The following is a 23,565-nucleotide window of genomic DNA, read 5'->3' on the forward strand; positions in this document are numbered from 1 at the left end:
AGCAGCCATTTGCTGCTGTCCCCTGTGGGCCAGCCCTGGGTGGGGCCCAGTTTGGCAATATGAGGGGGAAGTTGTCGTATAATCAGTTCCGTTCTGCACACATTTGTGCCCGAGACCCTTGTCCAGTTCTTAGGACCCCAAGACAGAGCAGGGCTGACCACCGTCCCTAGGGGGAGGGGCCTACCCCCAGGACAGGCCCAGGGCACAGATGAGTGTGCTCAGAGGCTGGACACTCCCAGCTGGGCTGCGGGCAGGGAGGAAACAGCCTCACCTGGTGGTTGCCTCTTGGGGGTTTGGTGTGTAGTTGTTGGGGCGGGGGTGGGGCAGACCCTGGAAGGGGTGTCCCTGGGCCTGGAGCTCACATGCTGACAGGTGGAGTGGTTTTCCTAGGTGTGATGGTGTCCATGTTTGTCCCCAGCCCACTTGACCAGGAGCTACTTGGGGGCAGGCACTGCATCTGCGACATCGGTGGCCCAGAGCCAGCCCAACACTCAACACAGAGTGGGTCCCTGTGCCTCTTGGCTGAGTGAAGGACTGAATGAATTCCGTGCTGAGGCCTCAGGATGGCTGATCTTCAGTGTGGGAGCAGTTGGTTCTCAGAGCCCACGCTGCCCACGGCCACTGCGAGAATGGGGCCAGTCCAGAGAGCAGCTGCCTGGGCTCATGGTTATATTTAGCAGGCAGCCTTTAAGTAGGCTAGGGAGGAAGCTGGTCTCATCCACGTGGTTTGGTGTGACTTTCCAACAGGTGACGCTGGGGGAGGGTGGGAGGAGGGGCCGGACTGTTCTGAAACCCAGGTCCATCTGTAAGAAGAGTGTTCCCAGGATGGGGAGACACACCCAGCGGGTGCGTGTAAATGGATCGTTTGCTGGTACCCCTGAAATTCTAAGCGCACCTGGCCCCTTGAGCCTGATAATTCCATATCTAGAAAATTAGCCTCAAGAAGCCCGTGCGAGAGGCTGAACTGACTGCGGGAGCAGGGCCCATGGTGTGGGAGTCATGCAGTCTCCAGCAAGGAGACCAGGCTGAGACCACCCGGCCACCCACGGGATCAAGGTGGGTGTTCCAGGGCTTTAGACATGGAAGGCAGCTGGAACTTTTAGTTTTTTTTTTTAAGGTACTAGGTTAAAAAACAAAGCCGGATGAACATATAAATATATTCCAAATTTTGTTTAAAAATGATTTTTGTTAGGTACCACTGAGTTGGTTCCAGCTCATAGCGACCCTATGTACCATGGAACGAAACACTGCCCAGCCCTGCACCATCCTCACTATCATTATGTGTGAGCCCATTGCTGCAGCCATTGTGTCAATCCATCTCCTTAAAGGTCTTTCTCTTTTTCACTGACCTTCTACTTCACCAAGCATGATGTCCTTCTCCAGGGACCGGTCCCTTCTGATAACATGTCCAAAGTATATGAGATGCAGTCTCACCATCCTCACTTCCAAGGAGCACTCTGGCTGTACTTCTTCCAAAACAGATTTGTTTGGTCTTCTGGCAGTCCATGGTATATTCAATATTCTTCTCCAATACCATAAGTCAAAGGCATCAATTCTTCTTTGGTCTTCCTTGTTCATTGTCCAGCTCTTGCATGGAATTGAAGCAATTGAAAAGATCACGGCTTGGGTCAGGCGCACCTTAGTATCCAAACTGACGTCTTTGCTTTTTAACACTTTGAAGGTCTTTTGCAGCAGATTTGCCCAGTGCAATGCATCATTTGATTTCTTGACTGCTGCCTCCATGGGCGTTGATTAAAAAGTAAGTTGTGCATATTTACATAATCACGTGTGTACATGTATGCGTGTCTGTTGTGAACAGAAGGTGCAGGGACACCCCATCTGTGAGCCCTGAGCAGTGTCATGGGGGCAGGGCCTTCATTCCTGATTCTCTACACTTCTGCATTCTTTGGATTGTGGTCTGTGTTTGACTTTAGTCATAAGAAATCAACAGAGCAAGTGAATGAATTTCAATGGTTATCCCAAAATATAGTAAAGGAACTGAGCGTCAGGCAGTGAGGGAGGTTGGGGTGTCTGAGGGCCGCCCCCTCTTTGGGACCCCAGGTGGTGCAAATGGTGAACTGCACTGAGATGTTAACCAAAAGGTGGGAGGTCCGAGTCCAACCAGAGGCACCTTGGAAGAAAGCCCTGATGGCCTGCTTCTGAGAAATCAGCCACTGAAAACCCTGTGGAGCACAGTTCTACTCCGCACGGGGTCGCCATGAGTCGGTGTCGGCTGGATGGCACACGGGGTCGTCATGCGTCAGTGTCGGCTGAATGGCAGCCGGTAGGCAGGAAGTTGAATAGAATTGAGGGCTGGGAGAGGTGGTGAAGAGAGGAGAGTGGAAGGGGTGGGAGCTGTTGGCCCCTGGGCTTCCTGGCCCTGGTGCCCACCCCCTTCTGTGGAGCTGGGCCCCTTGTGGCCCTGGAGGTACAGCCTCAGCCTTCCTGGGGTCCCTGAGATGGCCCTGGGCACAGGACCAGTGCCACTGTGGAAGAAAGGGGGGGCTACGTGGTGGCCCCTGAGAAGGTGTATGCACATCCTAGGACCTGTGAACGTGACCTGATTTGGAAAAAGAGTTTTTGCCGATGTGATGAAGTGAGGGGTCTCGAAATGAGACTGTCCTGGGTCATTTGGGGGTCCAAGTCCAACAGCTTTGTTCTGTTGTATAGAGGGTCGCTGTGAGTCTTAATCAACTTGATGGCAACTAACAAGAAGTCCAACGGCCAGTGTCCTTATATGGGTGGGGGTATTCTGATCATTTGGAAACCTGTTTATGATACAATGTTACCTAAAGCATGAACCAACTGTGTTCAGGTGAGCCGAGGACACAGGTGCCTGGGGGCTGTTGTTCACATTTGTCACCATGCTGTCCTGTGGACTGGCCATAACCACCAGGTCAGTCCCATTTTCTTGCACACAGGCCATTCTGTCACACAGCTGCAGCAGGCGGTGGATCCAGCCCTGGCCTTGCCGGCTCCTGTCCCAGCGCTTTGCAGCACGCGGCTTCTCCTGGGCTCTGGGCCCTGGGCCCGAGGGAGAGCCACGCCCCTGTGTCTGGAAGGCCAAGCTCCATGTTGATGTCACACTCCTCTCCTTCCCCCAGGCCTGCTGAGCTGGGGTTGCATTCTCGGGGAGGTTGAGTAACGACAGCCCCTATGAGTGATGGATTCCCGCCGCTCGAGTGTACGGTTCATGTTATTATCCCAGCTGAGGCTTGTTAAACCCAGGCTTAGAGCTTATTTCAGCATGGTGGTGAAACTAACCTACTGTGTTTGGGTTAGGTCTCTGGTGTGGTCGGCTCATTTTATGTAACATCTGTACCTGGCAGGCTTTGAGCCAGGCCCTGGGGGGAGGGCTGAGATAAATCCCACCTGGCCCCTCCCTCCCATTCTGGGGCTAGGTGGCCATGCCCAGCCAACTCAGACCTCGAGCATGATGCATCCCACGTGTGGTCAGAGACGTCAGAGAAGAAGAGGAGGAGGAGACTTCTTGTTGGCCTGGGGAATATCCCAAAGGACTTCCTGGAGGCAGTGACACTCCTCAGGTGCCAGATTGCCAAGATGGGAGGGCCTTCTGCATGGATGCACCAGCATGTGTGAAGACTCCAAGGCACACAGGAGCCGTGTCTGTGACCATCAACAGGTCTGAGGGTCTGGCACCAACAGCTTCTCTCTAAGCACCTTCCTGGGTGCTCCTCAGAGCTTAGGCTGGTCTGCTGAGCCTGATCTCCGCCTCCCAGGCTCTGACTGCCCAAGGTAGGGGAGGAGGGGCTCTGGCCAGCTTTGCTCAGTCTTGATCTGTTATTTTGGAAGGCCTGTTTTCTTCAGAGGAGCCCTGGTGGTGTGGTGGCTAAGCACTTGGTTGCTAACCAAAAAGTTGGTAGTATGAACCCACTAGTAGGTCTGCAGGAGAAAGATGTGGCAGTCTGCCTCCGTAAAGATTGTTGTTGTTGTTAGGTGCCGCCGAGTCGGATCTGACTCATAGTGACCCTGTGCACAACAGAACGAAACACTGCCTGGTCCTACGCCATCCTTACAATCGTTGTTATGCTTGAGCTCATTGTTGCAGCCCCTGTGTCAATCCACCTCGTGGAGGGTCTTCCTCTTTTCCGCTGACCCTGTACTCTGCCAAGCATGATGTCCTTCTCCAGGGACTGATCCCTCCTGACAACATGTCCAAAGTATGTAAGACGCAGTCTCACCATCCTTGCTTCTACGGATCATTCTGGTTGTACTTCGTCTAAGACAGATTTGTTCGTTCTTTTGGCAGTCCATGGCATATTCAATATTCTTCGCCAACACCACAATTCAAAGGCGTCAATTTTTCTTTGTTCTTCCTTATTCATTACCCAGCTTTCACGTGCACCGTGTGTCTGTCAGTTTGTCGTACTCTGGGGGCTTGTGTGTTGCTGTGATGCTGGAAGCTATGCCATGGGTATTCAGATACCAGCAGGGTCACCCATGGAGGACAGGTTTCAGCTGAGCTTTTCCAGACTAAGACTAGGAAGAAGGACTCGGAAGTCTACTTCTGAAAAGCATTAGCCAGTGAAAACTGTAAAGATTACATCCTAGGAAACCCGATGGGGCAGTTCTACTCTGTCCTGTAAAGTCGCTTTGTGTCAGAATTGACTCTATGGCAATGGATTTGGTCTGGTGTTGGTTTTCATCAGCAGCTAGGCAGGCCTGGCTCCCTGGCTTCATGCTGGCTTGCTGGGCGTCACAGCAAAGCCTTGAGCTCCAGGGGTCTGGGGCAGTGGGGAGGGAGGCTGTGTGGGCTGGAACGAACCGCTGTCTGACCCTGCAGTCCTTGGGACCCCTTCTCCAGGGAGCGGGCTCTGCCGCTGGAGCCTCTGTGCCACGCAGGCCTCGGGCTGTACCCACAGCCGGTGACACTTCTTCCTGTCCAGGTCAACCCGTGCAGCCAGCACAGACCCGCCCTGGCCAGAAACGAGGCTGTGCAGACCAGCTGCAGGGGAAAAACCCAGGCTGGGGTGGTGCAATGTGCTGGTCCTGGCTCCCCGGCACAGCTTGTGGCGAATCTAATCGTGTCTCCCAAACGGGTATGCAGAAGTCCCCACCACTGAGCCTGAGTGGTACCTTGTTTGGAAATAGGGTTTTGCTTTGAAGGTGAGATTAGCTGAGACATATCACAGCAGGGTGGGTCCTAGTCCTAACCCCTTGTGAGTGGGTTCGGATGAAAAAGGAGAGCAGATGTGGAGACAGGGTCCCACATGGGGGAGACACATGTGAGGGTCTGCTACAAGCCAAGAAGCTCCCAGGGCTACAGAAGCTGGAAGAGACAAGGGAGCTCCTCTCCCAGCATGGGCAGAGAGAGCCCGGCCCCACCGACACCCTGAATTTGGGCTACCAGCCTCCAGAACTGTGGGAGAATACGTTTCTGTTTTTACAGCCCCTGAGCTGGTGGTACTTTGTCATGACGGAGCAGGACACTCAGCCGTGGCTGCCTGCACCAGCCGGGCACCCTCCAAGCCTGAGTTGGCTGGTCAGCCCCACGCAGTGCTCACTGTGCGGAGGAGCCATCCTGTGTGAGAAGAATGTTGTTAGGTGCTGTGGAATCAGCCCCCTGCTCGTGGCGATCCCATGCACAATGGAAGAAAGTGCTGCCCTGTCCTGGGCCATCCCCATGGTCAGTTGTGGATCCGACCATTGGAGTCCATAGGTCCTCACTGGCTGATTTTCAGAAGTAGACTGCCAGGCCTTGCTTCCTAGTCTTAGTCTGGAAGCTCTGCTGAAACCTGTTCAGCTTCACGGGAACAACGCACAAGGCTCCGCTGACAGATGGGGGAGGCAGCTGCACATGAGGTGCTCAGCCGGGAGTCGAACCTGCATCTGCTGTGTGGAAGGCGAGAATTCAACCACTGCCCCACTGCTGCCTCGTCTGAGCTATAGGATAAAAAAAAAGTTGCCATTGAGTTGATTCTCACTCATAGTGACCCGATAGGACAGAGTAGAACTACCCCATAGGGTTTCCAAAGTTGTAACCTTTACGGGAGCAGACTGCCAACATCTTTCTTCTGTGGAATGGCTGGTGGGTTCGAACCACCAACCTTTCGTTTAGCAGCTATGCTGTAGTGAATGACTTAATATGGCCCTTTTAGCCAGTCTTTGTGACTTCCAAGCAATGATTGGGTGTGGCTATGCAAATAAGGTGTATGGAACCCGTGATGGTTAAGGTTGTGTGTCAGCTTGGCTGGGGCGCCATTTTCAGTGGTTTGACAGTTATGTAATGATGTAATTTGGCAGTTATGTAATGAAGTAGTCATTTTCCATTTTGTGATCTGATGTAATTATCTTCCATTTTGTGATATGTTTTAAATTCTAGCCTCTGTGCCTGTGGTTATGGTCCATTTGGGAATGTGTTGTCTATTACATTAATGGGGTGTGTCATGAGTCACCGCCCTACTATAGAAATGACTGAAGTCACCACCCTCACCCTGGTCACCACCCTCACCCAGTCACCACACTTACCCCGGTCACCACCCTTACCCAGTCACCACACTTACCCCGGTCACCACCCTGACCACCTTTATTCAAGTTACCCTCTTACTTGAATCATACCTTTTATCTTACAAGAGAAAAAAGAAGAGAGACGTAAGCAGGGGTAGGGGTGACCCACTACTACCGAGAAGAAGAGCTTGGAGCAAAGCACATCCTTTGGACCTGAGATACCTGTGCTGAGAACCTCCTAGACCTAGGAGACAGAGAGCTGTAACACCAGAGACAGCACAGGATGGTGAGAAGCAGCAGCAGCAGAACAAGGAGGCTGGCATGAGACAGTGAGGTGGGCTTCCCAGCCCACAGAGCAAGGCAGCTACAGTGTGTATGCCGACCCACAGAGCAAGACAGTTGAGTGCCTTTGAGCAGGAGGTTTCTTGGTGAAGTGGGGTGCCTCTGGGCACTTATTAAAGGAGCTAAAAAGATCTATAACATTCACCGAGCAAGGCAGACACTGGACCAAGGGACCAAGGAGCCGAGGGCCAGAGAGAGGCCTGCCTGCCGGCTCGGCTGGGAAAAAGCTATCCTGATGGAAGAACTGTATCCTGGGTCATTCCTGATCCTGAATTGTAGCCTGTTACTTCCCTAATAAACCCCACAATCATGAATGTTGTCTGTGAGTTCTGTGTGGCCATTGCAATGAGATATCGAACCAAGCAGAGAAGTAGAGGATGCTGTGGGAGGGACAGCTGGCGTCAGAATTAGTAAAAATGGCGGAGAGAGGAGGTGTGTCTGACCTCTCCTCATAGGAATCAGCTTTGGGCTGCTGCTGATGGTTATTCTCTCTCCCCCTCGTGAAGTTAGAGGAGGTCAAACGCTGCCCCCACACCATTTTTATAGTTGGTGTCAGGAGTGGGATCATTGCACTGGCTCCAGGCTCATGGAGATATGGGACTTCGTCAGAGAAAGAAGAAAAGGGTGTGGGAAGTGAAACTTGATTCTTAGGTGGTTACTTTGGTTTTTACCTGTAATGGCTGGAAGGAAAGTGAAGATGAAATGCTGCAGCTGAGGGGAGAAAAGCCACATCTGGAGCGACTGGGGCAAGGGCTGGGCTGATTAAATGGGATGACTGACAGAGGGTCAGGGTCTTCTGGTCCCACCCAGTCAGAGGCCTGGGGCCATATGCGTATGAATGGGAAGATAGTCAAGGGGTTGGGAAGATGAAACTGGAATGTTTTAAAAGAGCTTAGATGTCTATCCGAATGTGCTATGGGTATTGAATGTTTCTTCTACCTAGTGTCATAAGACAGACCTAGATGCATGTCTGACCTCCGTGGCACTGGAATCAACCTTGGGCTGTTGATGCTGATAATGGCTCTCCACCTCCCATAAAGCTAGGTGAGGAGGCCTGACACCGCCCAGCCTTGCACTGGGTTGCGTTGTTGTCGTTGTTAGGTGCCGTCAAGTCTGTTCTAACTCATAGCAAGCCCATGTACAACGGAACAAAACACTGCCTGGTCCTGCTCCATCTTCACACTCGTTATGCTTAACCCCATTGTTGCAGCCACTTTGTCAATTCATCTCATTGAAGGTTGTCTTAGTCATCTAGTGCTTCTATAACAGAAATACCACAGGTGGATGGCTTTAACAAAGAGAAGCTTATTCTCTCACAGTCTAATAGACTAGAAGTCTGAATTCAGGGCACCAGCTCCAGGGGAAGACTTTCTCTCTCTGTCAGCTCTGGAGGAAGGCCCTTGCCATCAATCTTCCCTTGGTCTAGGAGCTTCTCTGTGCAAGAACACCAGGTCCAAAGGATGCACTCTGTTCCCAGCACTGCTTTCTTGGTGGTATGAGGTCCCCATGTCTCTCTGCTCATTTCTCTCTTTTATATCTCAAAAGTGATTGGATTAAAACCTAATCTTGTAGATTGAGTGCCTCCTGCCTCATTAACATAACTGCCATGAATCCCTCCTCATTAGCATCACAGAGGTTAGGATTTACAACACTTAGGAAAATCACATCAGATGACAAAATGGTGGACAGTCACACAATACTGGGAATCATGGCCCAGCCAAGTTGACACGTATTTTGGAGGGACACAACTCAATCCATGGCAAGGGTCTTCCTCTTTTTTGCTGACCCTCTACCAAGCATGATGTCCTTCTCCAGGGACTAGGCCCTCCTGATAACATGTCCAAGGTACATGAGATGAAGTCTCAGCATCCTCACTTCTAGGGGGCACTTTGGCTGTACTTCTTCTAAGACAGACTTGTTTGTTCTTCTGGCAGTCCATGGTGTATTCAATATTCTTTGGCCATACCGTAATTCAGAGGCATCAAGTTTTCGGTCGTCCTTATTCATTGTCCAGCTTTCCCATGCATTGCGTTATAGAGTACCAAAGCCAAACCTGTTGCCGCCGAGTCAATTCGACTCGTAGCAACCCTATAGGACAGGGTAGAACTGCCTCATAGGGTTTCCAAGGTTGTAATCTTTACAGAAGCAGACTGCCACAGCTTTCTTTTGCGTGGCGGCTGGTGGTTTCAAACTGCCGACCTTTTGGCTAGCAGCCGAGCACTTTAACCACTGGACTACGCACCACCAGGGCTATGAACTGACCTGAGCACACGGACCTGCCAGCGATGGGAACAGGGGTGGGGACGGAACACTGGAGAGGGGGCAGGGGCGGAGCTTGCCATTGCTGCCCTGGCGTTCCTCGTTCCTCGCAGTGGGTGGGGGGATGTACAGGGGGTGGGGGAAGGGGTCCAGCCTGGGAGGTAGAAAATCCCCAGCCACAAACCCAGAACTGCTCGCCAGACCTACGGGGCCATTGGCCATACGTGCAGACTTGAGCCGGAGAGAGCACCTGCCTCTGGCTGTACCTGCCCGAAGATGCGGTGTTCTCAGCCTAGTCACGGCTGCAGTGTCTGTTTCACGCCACAAGGGGACAGCAGCACGGCGGCTGGCCCCTCTGCCTGAACCCCAGAAAATGTTGGGGCTGCTTGCCCCCCCCCAAAAAAGTAAACCGTTGCCTTTGAGTGAACTCTGACTCATGGCGACCCCATGTGTGTTCATGTGGAACTGCTCCACCGGGTTTTCTTGGCTGTAATTGAGCCAGGGTGGTGCAGTGGTTAAAGCGCTCGACTGCTAACCAAAAGGTCGGCTGTTTGAAACCACCAGGGGCTCTGTGGGAGAAAGATGTGGCAGTCTGCTTCCATAAAGATTCACAGCCTTGGAAACCCTATGGGGCCGTTATACTCTGTCCTATAGGGTGCTATGAGTCTATGAGTCAGAATCGACTCGATGGCAGTGGGTTTGGTTTTCTGGTTAACCTTTACAGAAACAGACGGCCCGGCCTCCCTTCCGTGGCACAGCTGGGTGTGTTCACACTGCCAACCGTGAAGTTAGTAGTTGAGTGCAAACCACTTGGGCCACGCAGGGACTTCGGGGCTGCCCCAGGAGGCGGAATTGGGTGGAAAGACCAGGTCCTCCGAGCAGAAAGAGGGTCCTGAGTTGTTCTCCCCAAACGAGGGACTTCCAGGAACCAGGAGCTGGTGATGGTACGCTGTGTTTTTGGACAGAATGGCAACTATTGTTTACTGGGCACGTTGTCTGTGCTGGCCCGGGGGTTGCTAGGCAATGCGTTTGCTCGTTGTCAGAGCATCCAGGTTGTGGGGACTGTGAGACAACAGGTGGAGGACACACGTTGGCTGGGGTTCTAGTCTCGCTGCAGTCACAGCCTGGACGTGGTGACCCCGAGCCCATGTTGCCCGGGAACCTGCAGCTACAGCAGTGAATGGCTGGGCATTTCTCTCGTCCTGGATTCCAGCCGGAGTCCAGCGTTGTGCAAACTCATTCAAACAGGGTCTTGTTCCTGAAGTTCCTCATCTGTGAGAACAGGACAGCTTTGGGGAGCTACACCCCCACCTCGACACCCACTCTCTGAGTTAGCCCCCAGATGTGGACCAGCTGTGAGCAGGGGCCGGCTGGGGTCTCCAGCTGCAATACCAGAGCCTTGCTCTGCACCAGGCTCACCTCCCAGCCCAGAGAACGCTTGCTTCCTGCCCCTTCCCCGCGGTTTTATTAAGTAACAGGGGAGGTGGCTTCAGTGTGGGGCGAGCACCACATGGGTCCTAGGGAGAGCACCCCGCAGGGCAGCCACCATTGCTCGTTACTATTATTGTTGCTGCCGATGTTGTTGTCTCTGGGGGGCAGCTGCCTTGTCCTGCTGCGTCTGCCCGCCGCCCGTCTGCCGGGAAGACTGAGTTAGCCACGGCTGCTGTAACAGGCGACCACAGGTCTTGTGGCTGAAACAGCATTTACTACTGCCCGGCTCTGGAGGCCAGGTGGGTCTCAGGGGGCTACCGTTAAGGTCCCTAACTTGCCTCCTTCTTTCCATAGTGTCGCAGCCGCAGGCGGCCCCTGGCGCCCTGGAGAAGCCGCCCAGCACGTCCGTCCTGTGCACCACCTGCGGGAACGTGTGCAAGGGCGAGGTGCTGCGTGTGCAGAACAAATACTTCCACATCAAGTGCTTTGTCTGCAAGGGTGAGTGTCCCGTGGTGAGCCTGGGCCTCTGGGGTGCCTCAGAGGAGCCCTGGTCAGGTCAGAGACTCTGCAAGGGTGAGTGCCCCACAGTGAGGCTGGGCCTCTGGGGTACCTCGGGGGAGGCCTGGTCAGATCAGGGACTCTACAAGGGTGAGTGTCCCGCGGTGAGCCTGGGCCTCCGGGGTGCCTCGGAGGAGCGCCAGTCAGGTCAGGGACTCTGCAAGGGTGAGTGTCCCATGGTGAGGCAGGGCTTCTGGGGTACCTCAGAGGAGCCCCGGTCAGGTCAGGGACTCTGCAAGGGTGAGTGCAGCGCTGTGAGCCTGGGCCTCTGGGGTGCCTCAGGGGAGCCCTGGTCAGGTCAGAGACTCTGCAAGGGTGAATGCCCCACAGTGAGGCTGGGCCTCTGGGGTACCTCGGGGGAGGCCTGGTCAGATCAGGGACTCTACAAGGGTGAGTGCCGCGCTGTGAGCCTGGGCCTCTGGGGTGCCTCAGGGGAGCCCTGGTCAGGTCAGAGTCTCTGCAGGGCAGCCCACAGTGTCCGCAGTGAGGCTGGGCCTCTGTAGTACCTGTGGGGAACTATGGTCAAGTCAGGGACTCTGCAACATTCTTGGGGAGTCCAGAACCTTGATGCATCATGTGAGCTTTTCAATGTAGCCTGCGTCCCTTGTGGATGTGACGAAGGAGTCCGCCCGGATGGGGGATTAGGGGACAAGGGTCCCGAGGGAGGACCTTGTATGCTGTGCCCAGGAACTCAGAGCCTATGACAAGAGCCAAGTGGCCACCTGGGCGCCATAGCAAAGAAGGCAAAATCAGTGTCAGGGAGGGTGGGGGAGACAAAGGCTCAATGGTGAGGGGTACACAGGACCCACACTCGACCACAGAATGGGCCCCACCAGAGGGAAAGGGAAAATCTCAGCCTTTGTTCCAAACAAGACCTGGTCTGTCTTACAGTCCTAGTGCTGCCGGACACCGGTGCCACACATGAGTAGTTTGAACGAAAAGAAACTTACGTTCTCACAGTGCTGGAGGCTAGAGGTCCAAATTCAGGGTGCCGGCTCTGAGGGAAGGCTCTCTATGGGCTCTGGAGAAGGCTCTCTATGGGCTCTGGGGAAGGTTCTCTCTGTGGGCTCTGGGGGAAGGCTCTCTGTGGGCTCTGGGGAAGGCTCTCTATGGACTCTGGGGAAGGCTCTCTGTGGGCTCTGGGGAAGGCTCTCTGTGGGCTCTGGGGAAGGTTCTCTCTGTGGGCTCTGGGGAAGGCTCTCTGTGGGCTCTGGGGAAGGTTCTCTCTGTGGGCTCTGGGGAAGGCTCTCTGTGGGCTCTGGGGAAGGTTCTCTCTGTGGGCTCTGGAGAAGGTTCTCTGTGGGCTCTGGAAAAGGTTCTCTGTGGGCTCTGGGGAAAGTTCTCTGTGGGCTCTGGGGAAAGCTCTCTCTGTCAGTTCTGTGGGAGGTCTTGCCTCAACTTCTCCAGCCATCTCCACTCAGTGTGTATCTTCCCTTCCATTTGTGCCTCTTTTTACATCTCAAAAGTGATCAATTTAAGACGCGCCCTACACTGAGGGGGCCTCACTAACAAAACACAGAAAACCCAAACCCCAAATGGTATTATACCCACAGGTATAGAGTTAGGGTTTCAACACAAATTTTGGGTAAGTAATTCAGTCTATCCAAAACTCAAAACCATACCCGTTGCTGTCGAGTTGATATGACTCACAGCAACCCTGTAGGACAGAGTAGAGCTGCCCCATAGGGTTTCCAGGGAGTGCCTGGTGGATTCAAACTTCTGACCTTTTAGTTAGCAGCCAAGCACTTAACCATTGTGCCACTTAGTGACCTACATATATGCCTTTGCCTCACAGAGGGTGTGAGGGAGGATTGGGATGTCTGGGGCAGAGCACACAGAGGAGGTGGTGGTGGGCTGTCCCCTGAAGACAGGAGGACTCCACCAGCCAGAGAGGGGGAGCATCTGTCCCAGGGGGACCAGGTGTGCGGAAGCCTGGCCCCTGGGATGGCAGGAGCTGGGATTGGAGAGTGGAGCAGAGATGGTGGAGGTGGGCCGGGCCAGTGAGCAAGAGAGTACTGGGACTGTGCCGAGGGCTCTTGGGACAGCAACTGGAAGGTGGGGCAGCAACGCCTTGTCTTTGTCTTACCTGTACTGGGCTCAGAATGTGTGCTCAGCTCTTTACATGGAGGGGATGGGGTGAGTGGATGAGGTGGGCGAATGGGTGTGAGTGGATGAGGGCGGACAGGGCCAGGTGGATGGGATAGAGAGGGGTGGGTGGTTGGGGGGTGGACAGGTGGAAGCTTACACTAATGAGCAGATGGAGAGTGGGCAGTTGGACAGATGGCCGGATGGACAGTGGTGCTGCCTGTGGTGTTCTGGCCCACCTCCAGCTTTGTCCTCTACCCCTGCCAAGCCTCCTGGGATGGAGAGCCAGGGCCGCGGACAGAGACCCACAGCAGCTCTGCTTGTGTCCAGTTTACACACAGGCCCGGTTCAGAGACCACGTGAGGGGTCCCCATGTGTGAAGAGAAACACAGAAGCCACGACCGGGATGACTGTACCAAGGAGGGGGCTCAGAGCTGACCCTGCTGCCTTGGCCCTGGGGGACCTGAGTCCAGCAGGGAGGCCACAGAGGCTGGTGAGCCCAGCCACCTCTTGGCTGAACTGGGGGCCCCCGGGATGGTGGGGGGAGGAGCTCCATGGGACCTTTGGCCTGAGGTTGACCCTCGAGGAACTGAGGTTCCGTCCATGGTGTGGGCACTGTTGGTGACATCACAGAGGACCTCTGACACCTGAGAATGACCTGGCTCCGGGACCCTGCGGATGTGATCCTGTTTGGAATTAGAGTTTTCTGTGTTATGTTGATCAGAATATGATCTCTTCTGAAGTATAAAAAGAGCAGATTAGGCACAGAGACTGCACTCAGGGAAGACAGATGCCATGTGAGGATCGTCTACAAGGGAAGAGGAACATGCAGGGCTGCCGTCAAGGACAAGATCTACACAGCCGAGACACTGATTTGGACTTCTGGCCTCCAGAAAACCAAAAAAACCAAACCCACTGCCATCGAGTCGATTCTGACTCATAGCGACCCTGTAGGACAGAGTAGAACTGCCCTGTAGAGTTTCCAAGGAGTGCCTGGTGGATTTGAACTGCAGACCTCTTGGTTAACAGCCGTAGCACTTAACCACTACGCCACCAGGGCCTCCAGAAGTGTGAGACAATACATCTCTGTTCCTTAAAGCCACCACTCGTGTCTCTGTGTTAGAGCAGCAGTTGGAGACTAAGACAGGTGGCCACGGCCAGCTCCAGCGCTCCCGTCAACTATCACACGGTGCCCCTGGCCTTTCCCAGGACCATGCGCCCACCCTCCCCCCCGGGGAGCCAGGGTTCAGGGCACCCCCCATCAGCACAGGAGGAAAGAAGTGACTCGCCCCATGAGCTCCCGTGACCCACCCGGTCACCCTGCGTCCCCAGCTCTGGGCCTGCCTCCCCTGGCCTTGGTGCGGAGATGAGACCCACTCTGACTGGCGCTCTTCTCTGTTTTCATTTAGGCTTTCCGAGGCATACTGGGGTTTTCTGGCTTAACCTCTTCTCCTGTTTGTGAAGATACATTTGGTGCTTTTCAGAAAAGCAAAAATCATTAGATTGCCCTTTCTAAAAGACAAAGGGCAGAGTGCACTTTATTTAAAAGGATTTCTGTAAGCCCAGGCTGTGGAGAGCCATAAAGTGCATCGGGCTTAGCCAATCCAGCCTGTCACCTTGTGTGACCCACAGAAGGGCTGTGGGGTGGGCACTGCCGAGGTCCCCCTCCTCCGAGTGCCACCCCGGGCAGGTCACTGTGTCCTCTGAGCTGCAGTCCCCTGAGAACTCAGTGGCAACAGCTGTCACCCCTTCCTCGCTGGTGGGTGAGTGGCTAAGATGGGACAGGGCAGCTGCCGTCCCACCTGGGACTCACAGTGACCAGGGCTGCTGAGTCCAGTATTAACAGTAGTGCTGGTGAGGGTGTGAGTCTGTAGGCACGAGGCCCTGTTCCAAGCCCCTCTCGCCCTGTGCCAGGCACTGGGTCGGCCCTGGGGACGCCACAGGGAACTGGCCCTCGGTGGGCAGCAGCTCTGCCTCTCCCACTGAGAAGTGATGAGGACCAGCCAAGTCTTCTCCCAAGCTCTGAGAAAGCCTGCATCTGTGTGAGCCTGAGGATTTCATAGTCTTGGATTGGACTCTTATCCCCGCGCTCATGAAAAGACCGAGTCTCTGAGTCACCACCCCGTGTGTCCGTTTGTTCCACTGTGGTACCTTGCGTGTTGCTATGAGCCTGGAAGCTCTGCCACCAGTATTTCAAACAACAGCAGGGTCACCCATGGTGGACAGGTTCCAGCAGAGCTTGCGGACTCAGACAGACTAGGAAGAAAGAGCTGGTGACCTGCTTCCAAAAATCAGCTGATGAAACCCCGTGGATTGCAACAGATCATCGTCGATATAGCGCTGGAAGATGAGCCAGCTGAGCTGGAAGGCACTCAAAATACTTAGTGGCCATAACAATGAACTTGAGCTTAGCAACGATCATGAAGGTGGTGCAGGACTGGGCACCATTTTGTTCTGTCGTACGAGGGGTCGCCATGAGTTGGAGCCGACTGGACGGCAGCTAACAGCAACATGAATCATTGAGGGTGTCTTTGGATGCAAAAATAAACAAAAACAAAAAAGTCAAAACAGAAGATACAGTTTTGGGGGGGTTACAATTAAACCCACTACAGGTAATCAGAGTGGGCCTCATGGAGAAGGTGACCTTTGGGTGAAGACTAGGAGAAGGGGAGGGAGTTGGTCTTGCAGGTATCTTTGGAAAGAACATTCCAGCCAGGGGAAAGAGCCCAAAGCCAGGAAGGAGCCTGGCGTGCTCAGGGACCAACAGGGGAGCTGTGTGACTGGAGTGAGTGAGTAAGGTGGAGGACGGGCAGAGAAAGGGGAAAGGGCGGTGGTGGAGGGGTCAGCGTGGAACTGAGCAAGGGCCAAGAAAACTGCAGCATGGGGTCGAAGTGTGGGCCGCAGATGAAGGACCACAGGTAGCCAGGTAACATCCACCTGCGGGGTATTACTGATACTGTTAATAACAAACCCGCTGCCGCTGAGTCAATTCCGACTTATAGTGACCCTGTAGGACAGAGTAGAACTCCCTCACTGAGTTTCCAAGGAGTGGCTGGTGGATTCAAATTGCTGACCTTTTGATTAACAGCCAAGTTCTTAACCACTGTGCCACCAAGGCTCCAGGCTATTAATAGCTGTATTAATAAACAGCCACACTGAGCTGCCCAGGCGAGCCAAGTGGATGACAGTGACTGGCAGAAAGCCTACCCACTTATCTTCCAGAATGTTCCCAGGCATTTACAAGAAACCGGCCAAGGACTTCCAGATTCAGAGGACTGTTGGGACAGGTGTGCCCCATCCCAGCTCCGGCCACGGCCTCCCCAGGCACATACTGTCCTTGCCTGGTCTGGGGGGTTGCAGGGCACACGGGGGTGGCAGGATCACATGGCAGAAAAACAAAAAGTCACAGCAGGAAGGAGTCTTAGGTGGACACCTGCTGCTGTCATTTACAAACCGGGAGTCTGAGTGAGCGGTCACGCGGGGACCTCGCTGCTCCAGGCTGAGGTGCACAGATAGGCGGGGTGTCTGGCTTTGGTTTGTGCTTTAATGTGAATTGGGCTCCCCTCCTCCCGCCCAGCAGTACAGCAACATACAGAGAAGGGGCTGGAAACACCGCTTCCTCCCACCCAGCAGTACAGCAATGTACAGAGAAGGGGCTGGAAACACCCAGCAGTACAGCAATGTACAGAGAAGGGGCTGGAAACACCGCTTCCTCCCGCCCAGCAGTACAGCAACATACAGAGAAGGGGCTGGAAACACAGCTGGTCTAACCCGTGCGGTCACTACTGACTTGGAATGTATCTTTCTAATCTTTTCCTTGGTCTAAGACTTTTTTTAACTTGAAAGCAGGCAGTACACATAATTTTGTACCCTGATTTGCTTACTTAAAACGACCACATAGCACTTCCCCATCCTGTAAATTTTTCAACACCGGTTTCAACGTCTGCCCGCATCCCCTGGGATGCCTGGACCACAGCCAGCCCCTCGACCCCTCCACCGCGGCGGGATGTTGACGCCACACCCAGCCAGGCCCCGAGCAAAGCAGTTTTCGAAGCTCGTCTCATTTATTTCTGTGGCAGCCGTGGGAGACTGGTATTTGTAAACCCTGTTTCATAGAATCAGAAGAAGTAGAGGGTGGCCGAAGAGTGGAAGACCCTCAGTGAGATGGACTGACACAGTGGCTGCAACAACGGGCTCGCGCTTTAACGACAATCGCGAGGATGGCGCAGGACCGGGCAGTGTTTCGTTCTGTTGTACCCAGGGTCACTGTGAGTCAGAGCTGACTCAATGGCCCCTAACGACAACGACAACATAGAATCAAATCCTGAGGTTCACAAATGTTCAGTTACTTGCCCAAGGTCATAGAGCAAGTAAGGGGCAAAGCCAGACTTAGAACCCAGGCTGCCTGACTCCAAGGCCCGGGTTGATTTGGTGCGTTACATTGTAGCCATGCCACTGGAGACGCAGCAGCATCTCCACTCTGTCCCTGTTCCTGCCCTTTCCTTGGGGTGGGTTCCCAGAATAGGGATGGCTGGGTCAAACGGTCAGAGCACTTTAATGTTCCATAGAGTCTGTGCCAAGTGGTCTCCAGAAAGTGTTGCCCCTCACTCTTTCCACCATTCCTCCCACCCCTCTGGACTATCAGTAAATGACCCTACCAAACACCCTGAGAGATGGGTGCGGGGTGCCCTGCCCAGGCCAGCTCTACCTCCCGTTTGTTGTTGTCCTTAACTACCATTGAGTTGGCCCCCAACTCATGGCGACCCCATGCACAATGGGATCATTGCGATCCACAGGGTTTTCACTGGCTGATTTTTGGAAGGAGATGGCCAGGCCTTTCTTCCTACTCTGTCTTAGTTTGGAAGCTCCGCTGAAACCTGCTCAGCATCACGGCAACACGCAGCCTCCACTGACGACGGGTGGTGGCTGCACATTGGCCCGAATGGAAGGTGAGAGTCCTACCGCCGAACCACCACTGCAAAATACAGCATAATAACAATATATTCTTTTCATTGGCATTTTTAAAATTGTTGGTCCATTTGAACTTTTTAAGTAGCTCTGGTGGTGCAGCAGTTAAGGTGCTTGGCCATGAACCGAAAGGTCAGTGGCTCAAACCCACCAGCCCGTCCGCCGGAGAAGGATGTGGCATAAAGGCTTCCGTAAAGATCACAGCCTTGGAAACCCGCTGGGGCAGTTCTCTGCCTACAGGATTGCTCTGAGTTGGAACTGACCCGATGGCAATGGGTTTGGTTTTAGATTTTTACATTCGGGAGACGGAGGTCTGCCATGACTGTGGCACACTCTGACCAGCAGCAGAGAGAACAGAGGAAATGGGTGCCGGCCAGTGATGGCCCGAGGGGTAGGCTGTGGCTGGAAAGTTATTTCCATGAGCTTTCTGGTGGATGGAGCCCTGCTGGCACGGTGGTTAAGAGCTGGGCTGCCGACCAAAACATGGGCAGTTTGAACCCACCAGCCGCTCCTTGGAAACCCTATGGGACAGTTCTACCCTGTCCTGTAGGGTCAGGATTTTTCTAGTGAACAGCTAGGAAACTACTGAAACCCCTCTCCCTGTCGCAGTGGGGCCCCAGCCCCGCAGCCGCCTCCCTCTCTTTCGAGGACAGTCAGTGCCGTCGTGTCTTTTCGGGGGCCAGAGCGCTAGCCAGGACCCGAGCCCACATGCTGTCTCCTCACTCGGCCTGGCCTGGCTACAGAGCAGTGTTGAGATAAAGTACACCCACTCTCCTAAGTCGAGCCCCAAACAGCCTATTCTTCCCAAGTCAGGATAAATTTGCTTTGTCTGACTCAAGGTACAAAATTAATTTAAACGAGGATTTTCATTCTCGGATGGGGTGTTGAGTGAGAATTCAGAGAATTCAGAGCCAGCTCGGTGCTGGATTCCAGCGTCTCGGGCATGAGTAATGGGGAGGGGGTGCAGGAAAGGGAGTGACTCAGGCCTTACCCAGTACTAGCTCCAAGAATGCCCAGGATGCCGCTGTTTATATCACTGAAATAGGTCCTATGTTCCAGGCAAGGAAGCGGAGGCACAGAGAGGTTAAGGCACTTGCCCAGGGGCACACAGCGAGGCAGGTAGGTGGAGCTGGACTCCCACCCAAGCGGCCTCGACATCTGGGCTCTTGGCTGCCCAGCTGTTCCTTTCCCTTGTCTGCAGAGCTCACTCCTGCTCGAAGGAGGAGTCCCAGGGATCTGGTGGTTGCAACCAGCACACAGCGATTTGACCCTCTGGGCCAGGCCTGCCCACCTCGCCTGGGCAGGGGGCTGAGCTGTGTGAGTATCCACTTGCGGGGCTGCTCGGAGCCCTGAGGTCACGGGTAGGAGGGTGAGGGTGGGTGATGGGCACTGCAGTAGAGGCCACCTGCCTGCCCCCTGCTCCTCTCAACCGTGTTCTCTGGGACGAGGCTTCCCTAGTCCCAGAGGGGCCCGGGTAGGCGGCTTCCCCTTTGTGCCACCAGCAGCTCCCCTGGAGGGCACAGCACCGAGTGGACCGTATCCCTGGGGTACCCCGACACTCTTGGAGATTCAGCTTCCAGATTCCAAACTTACACAGGAGTGGATCTGTCCAAGACCTGTCCCCCCTTACCCAAATTCCCCATCTGCCCTGGCTCCCAGCACTCCCGGGGCACCAAGCAAAAGTGCAGTTCAAAACTTGGGGCTCCTCTGATCAGAGGCCGGGAATGTCCCCAACTCCACTGTCCATGTCTGCATTGCAAAAATTTTACTTGGAACGTTTAATAATTATTTATCAAAAAGTGTAATAGATGTGTTGTTTTCATAGCTTCGTGCTAAAAATTTAATGATCACCCTACTCTAGAACAGTTTATCAAATATTCAGACATCGTGGTCCCAGGAATCCTTCATAAATCAATTTCAACGTGTATTTGCATTTTTGTTACAGAGAACGTGAGACCTGTTGCCATAGAGTTGTTTCCAACTCATAGCAACCCTGTAGGACAGAGTAGAACTGCCTCATAGGGTTTCCAAGGAGCGGCTGGTGGATTCAAACTGCTCTCCTTCTGGTTAGCAGCCAAGCTCTTAACCACTGTGCCGCCAGGGCTCCAGAGAACATGATAGAGTGATCAATGAGAGACTTCTAGTCTGTAAAATGCTCTACGTTTGTATACGGTTCTGTGGAGGAAGTAGAACGGAAATATGATTTCAAGTCGTAAAAGGGAAAGATGTAAAATTTTTTGCTTGTTGCAAAGAGCTGGTCTTGCCTTCTATGAACTGCTGTGGCGGTCTCATAGGCGTTTGCATTCCGTTGAATACACTTACAAGGACAATGTTACATTTCAAGACTCTAATATTTACAGTGTTTGCAGTCAGTGAACACTGTGATAAAAACTTTTAGATGTCAATTTTAAAAGGTGCAAGGGCTTCGTGGTTTTTCAAAATGCTGGCTTGGGGTCTGCTGGGCTGTGGCTCCCCACTGGGGCTGGGGCTGCCGGCTTCCTCCTGAGTCCAGCAAGGAGGGGTTCTCCCTCTAAAAGTGTACGTGGCTCTCATGTGCTCCTAGGGGTGGGCGGTGGGGGGCGGCTAGAGAGCCATGGAAAGGGGAAGAGCATGTGACTCGGCAACAACCCGAGCTGGACTTCCACCTCTGCAGGGGACTCAGTCAGTCACAAAGTGCACATTCCACTTGCCATGGGGGCACTACAGGGGCAAGGCTTGGTTTCTACCCCACAATACACCCCCTGGTGGAAAAGACAGACCCCGTGATCAGATGGGGCACAGAACCCCTGGGCTACGGAGCACTTAGGAGGCCTGGCTCAGCCTGGGAGTCTGGGAGAGGAGCCACCTTTCTGGCACCGCTTGGAAGACAAAGAAGAGAACAGACTTCTAGAGGGAGGGGGCAGCAGGGGCACCAAGGCGTGGCTGAGCCAGGTGGGAGAGGCTCACCAGATAGCTCTGACAGGGAGAGGAGCCCCAGAGAGGCCAACAGTGGAGGGGCCATTCTGAGCTGCTGGAATTTGCCAGCTCACCTGGGTGGCCTCCTGGGGCAGCCCAGGCCCTGGCTCCTTGTCCTGTGAGGCCCTTGCTCCCTTGGGGCAGAGGGAGGATAGGGCAGGCCCTCCCACCCCGGTCTTCAGCCTTGAATGGCCAGGGCAGATGGGGGCACCTCAGGGATGGCTTTCGGTCTCCTTGGGCTGCATAACAAACATACCACCAGCAGGTGGCTTTAAAGGACAGGCATTTAAGGGATAAGGTTTAGGACCCACCCTACTTGGTATGACCTCATTAACATAACAAACATACCACCAGCAGGTGGCCTTATAGGACAGGTATTTAAGGGATAAGGTTTAGGACCCACCCTACTTGGTATGACCTTATTAACATAACTCAGGAAATCCCTATTTCCAAATAGGGTCATATGCGTAGGTGCAGGGGCTCAGAGTTCAACTCATTTGGGGGGATACAATTCAATCCCTAACAATGGCCTTCAGTGGTTTGCCTGGGGGAGAGGCCAAGGCCATGGTGGGGGGCTGCAACTTGGGGCCCACTGGGAACAAGGGGCTCCAGTCCTCCTGGCCTTGGGCCTCTTGCTCCCTCCCACCTCTGGAACAGCCTTAAGGGCAGGACCCTGGCTGGGGGCCCTACATCCAGTTGCTGCTTGGCCCTGAGCCCGGCTGTACTGGGGGCTGCCTGGCAGGGTGTGGGAGGATAGAACCAGATGGTTCAGAGCACCTGGTGGGGGACCTGAAAAACAACTCAGGAGAGTTATCAGTAATTTATAGCTGGTCAAACGTGTAGGGATAGGAAATATGGCCCCTTATCTTGCCTAAGCCCTAGTTTCTTAATTACAAGCAGTTCTCTGGTGCCAGCAGCAAGAGTTTTACGGTGGTCTGCATGTAGGTTTAGATTCCAAGAATACTGGGTCAGAGGCTATTTAATGCAGCCAGCCCTATCTCCTGCCTGTCTCACAGGCACTGATGTCCTGTAGCCCAGGAGCTGAGGAGGGCCCATGAGGCCAGCGGTCTTTGGGGCTCAGAACAATACGAGCCTTTCTGGTGGATGGGAGGGAGGCCAGGAAAGAGGGGTGAGTCTCTGGGCCTCCCGGGGCAAGATCCCCCTGAGCAAGAGGGCTGACTAGGACACCTGTGGGTGACAGGGGTATGGGCTTCGCTACAGAGGGGACGTTCGCACCACCCAGGCCATGTGGGTCCAGTAGGGCAGGGCTTGTGTCCTCTGTGGGGACAGGGCCTAGCACTGCCGGGGGCCTGGGGGTTGGGGTGAGGAGCTTGGAGCCTAGGCCAGGGGCTGCTGGGGGCCTGGGGAAGCAGTTAACGGGCTTGGCACCTGGGCTGAGGTCAGGTCCCTGGGCATGTGGAGGTAGGCTTTCACCTGGGGTCCCTCCTCCTCCAGTTCCCAGTTAATTCACCTCTCAGGACCTCAGATTTCTCACAAGACTGTAGACAAAACTGGGCCCAGGAGATGGTAGTTTAGGGCCCTTGGCTGGTTCCTGGAGCCCCAGGTCCAAGTCTGCGCCTGGAGCCTGGTCTCCTGGGATCAGGGGTGCCCGCTACCCTGAGTTTGTACTGAGGCCGAGGCCGTGAGGCCTGTGTCTGGTGGGGGTGTACGCATGGAGGGGTCCACCCGGGGCTGTGGGGAAAGTTAGAGGCCTGTGGTGCCCCCATGCTCACGCAGCCTTGGCCTCTGTGCTGTCCCCAGAGTGCGGCTGTGACCTGGCTGAGGGCGGGTTCTTTGTGCGCCAAGGTGAGTACATCTGCACGCAGGACTACCAGAGGCTCTATGGCACCCGCTGCTTCCGCTGCGACCAGTTCATCGAGGGCGAGGTGGTGTCAGCGCTGGGCAGGACCTACCACCCCGACTGCTTCGTGTGCGCCGTGTGCCGGTGAGTCGGAGGTCCCTGCTCCCCAACCTCCTCCTTCTTCTCTTCCTTCTTGCCTTTCTTCCTTGCCTCCCTCCCTCCCCCATCCTGTTTCCTCCCTCCCTGCTTCCCTCCTTCCCTGCTTTTCTCCCTCCTTCCTTCTTCCTTCCCTACTTCCCTCCCTTCCTTCCTTTTTCCCTTCCTCCTTGGGTCAGCAAGGGCTGGGGAGGGGAGGTGGGGCTCAGCTGGGAGATGGCTGGTGGACCCTGAGTGCCTGCATACCAGTCACCCCTATAGCTCCTCCCCTGAAGGCCCCTGCACCCTGCCTCCTTGTCGGCAGGGGAGCGTCTGTGGGAGCCACTTATTTCCTGGAGGACATAGAGGCCTGTCTGGTCCCAATCCTGGGAACTGCCCTCGGATGCTCCCATGTAACCCCCTAAGTGAGGGGCTTTTCCTTCTGTCCCAGCTGGGCTCTGGGTCCCTCACCCTGTTTATTACAGCAGCTTCTCTTTGTCATGCCTGAGCCCCCTACCATGGCCAGGCTCTCACTGGGCAGCTCAGCACTGGGGACAGCTGTG

The 23,565-nt window shown here is 54.5% G+C and overlaps 1 protein-coding gene across 1 annotated transcript in view; it reads left to right on the forward strand.

The window, feature by feature from the left end:
• Nucleotides 1-825: 825 nt before the first annotated feature.
• Nucleotides 826-23,565, forward strand: part of ABLIM2 (actin binding LIM protein family member 2) — a 148,411-nt gene continuing 125,671 nt past the window's right edge. The window contains exons 1-5 of the mRNA XM_064286332.1: nt 826-846; nt 929-1,056; nt 4,826-5,060; nt 10,800-10,998; nt 22,828-23,011. Coding sequence (XP_064142402.1) covers nt 826-846; nt 929-1,056; nt 4,826-5,060; nt 10,800-10,998; nt 22,828-23,011 — 767 coding nt within the window. The remainder of the gene's footprint in view (nt 847-928; nt 1,057-4,825; nt 5,061-10,799; nt 10,999-22,827; nt 23,012-23,565) is intronic.

Source organism: Loxodonta africana, chromosome 5 (assembly GCF_030014295.1).
Source record: "Loxodonta africana isolate mLoxAfr1 chromosome 5, mLoxAfr1.hap2, whole genome shotgun sequence".
Taxonomy (NCBI): domain Eukaryota; kingdom Metazoa; phylum Chordata; class Mammalia; order Proboscidea; family Elephantidae; genus Loxodonta; species Loxodonta africana.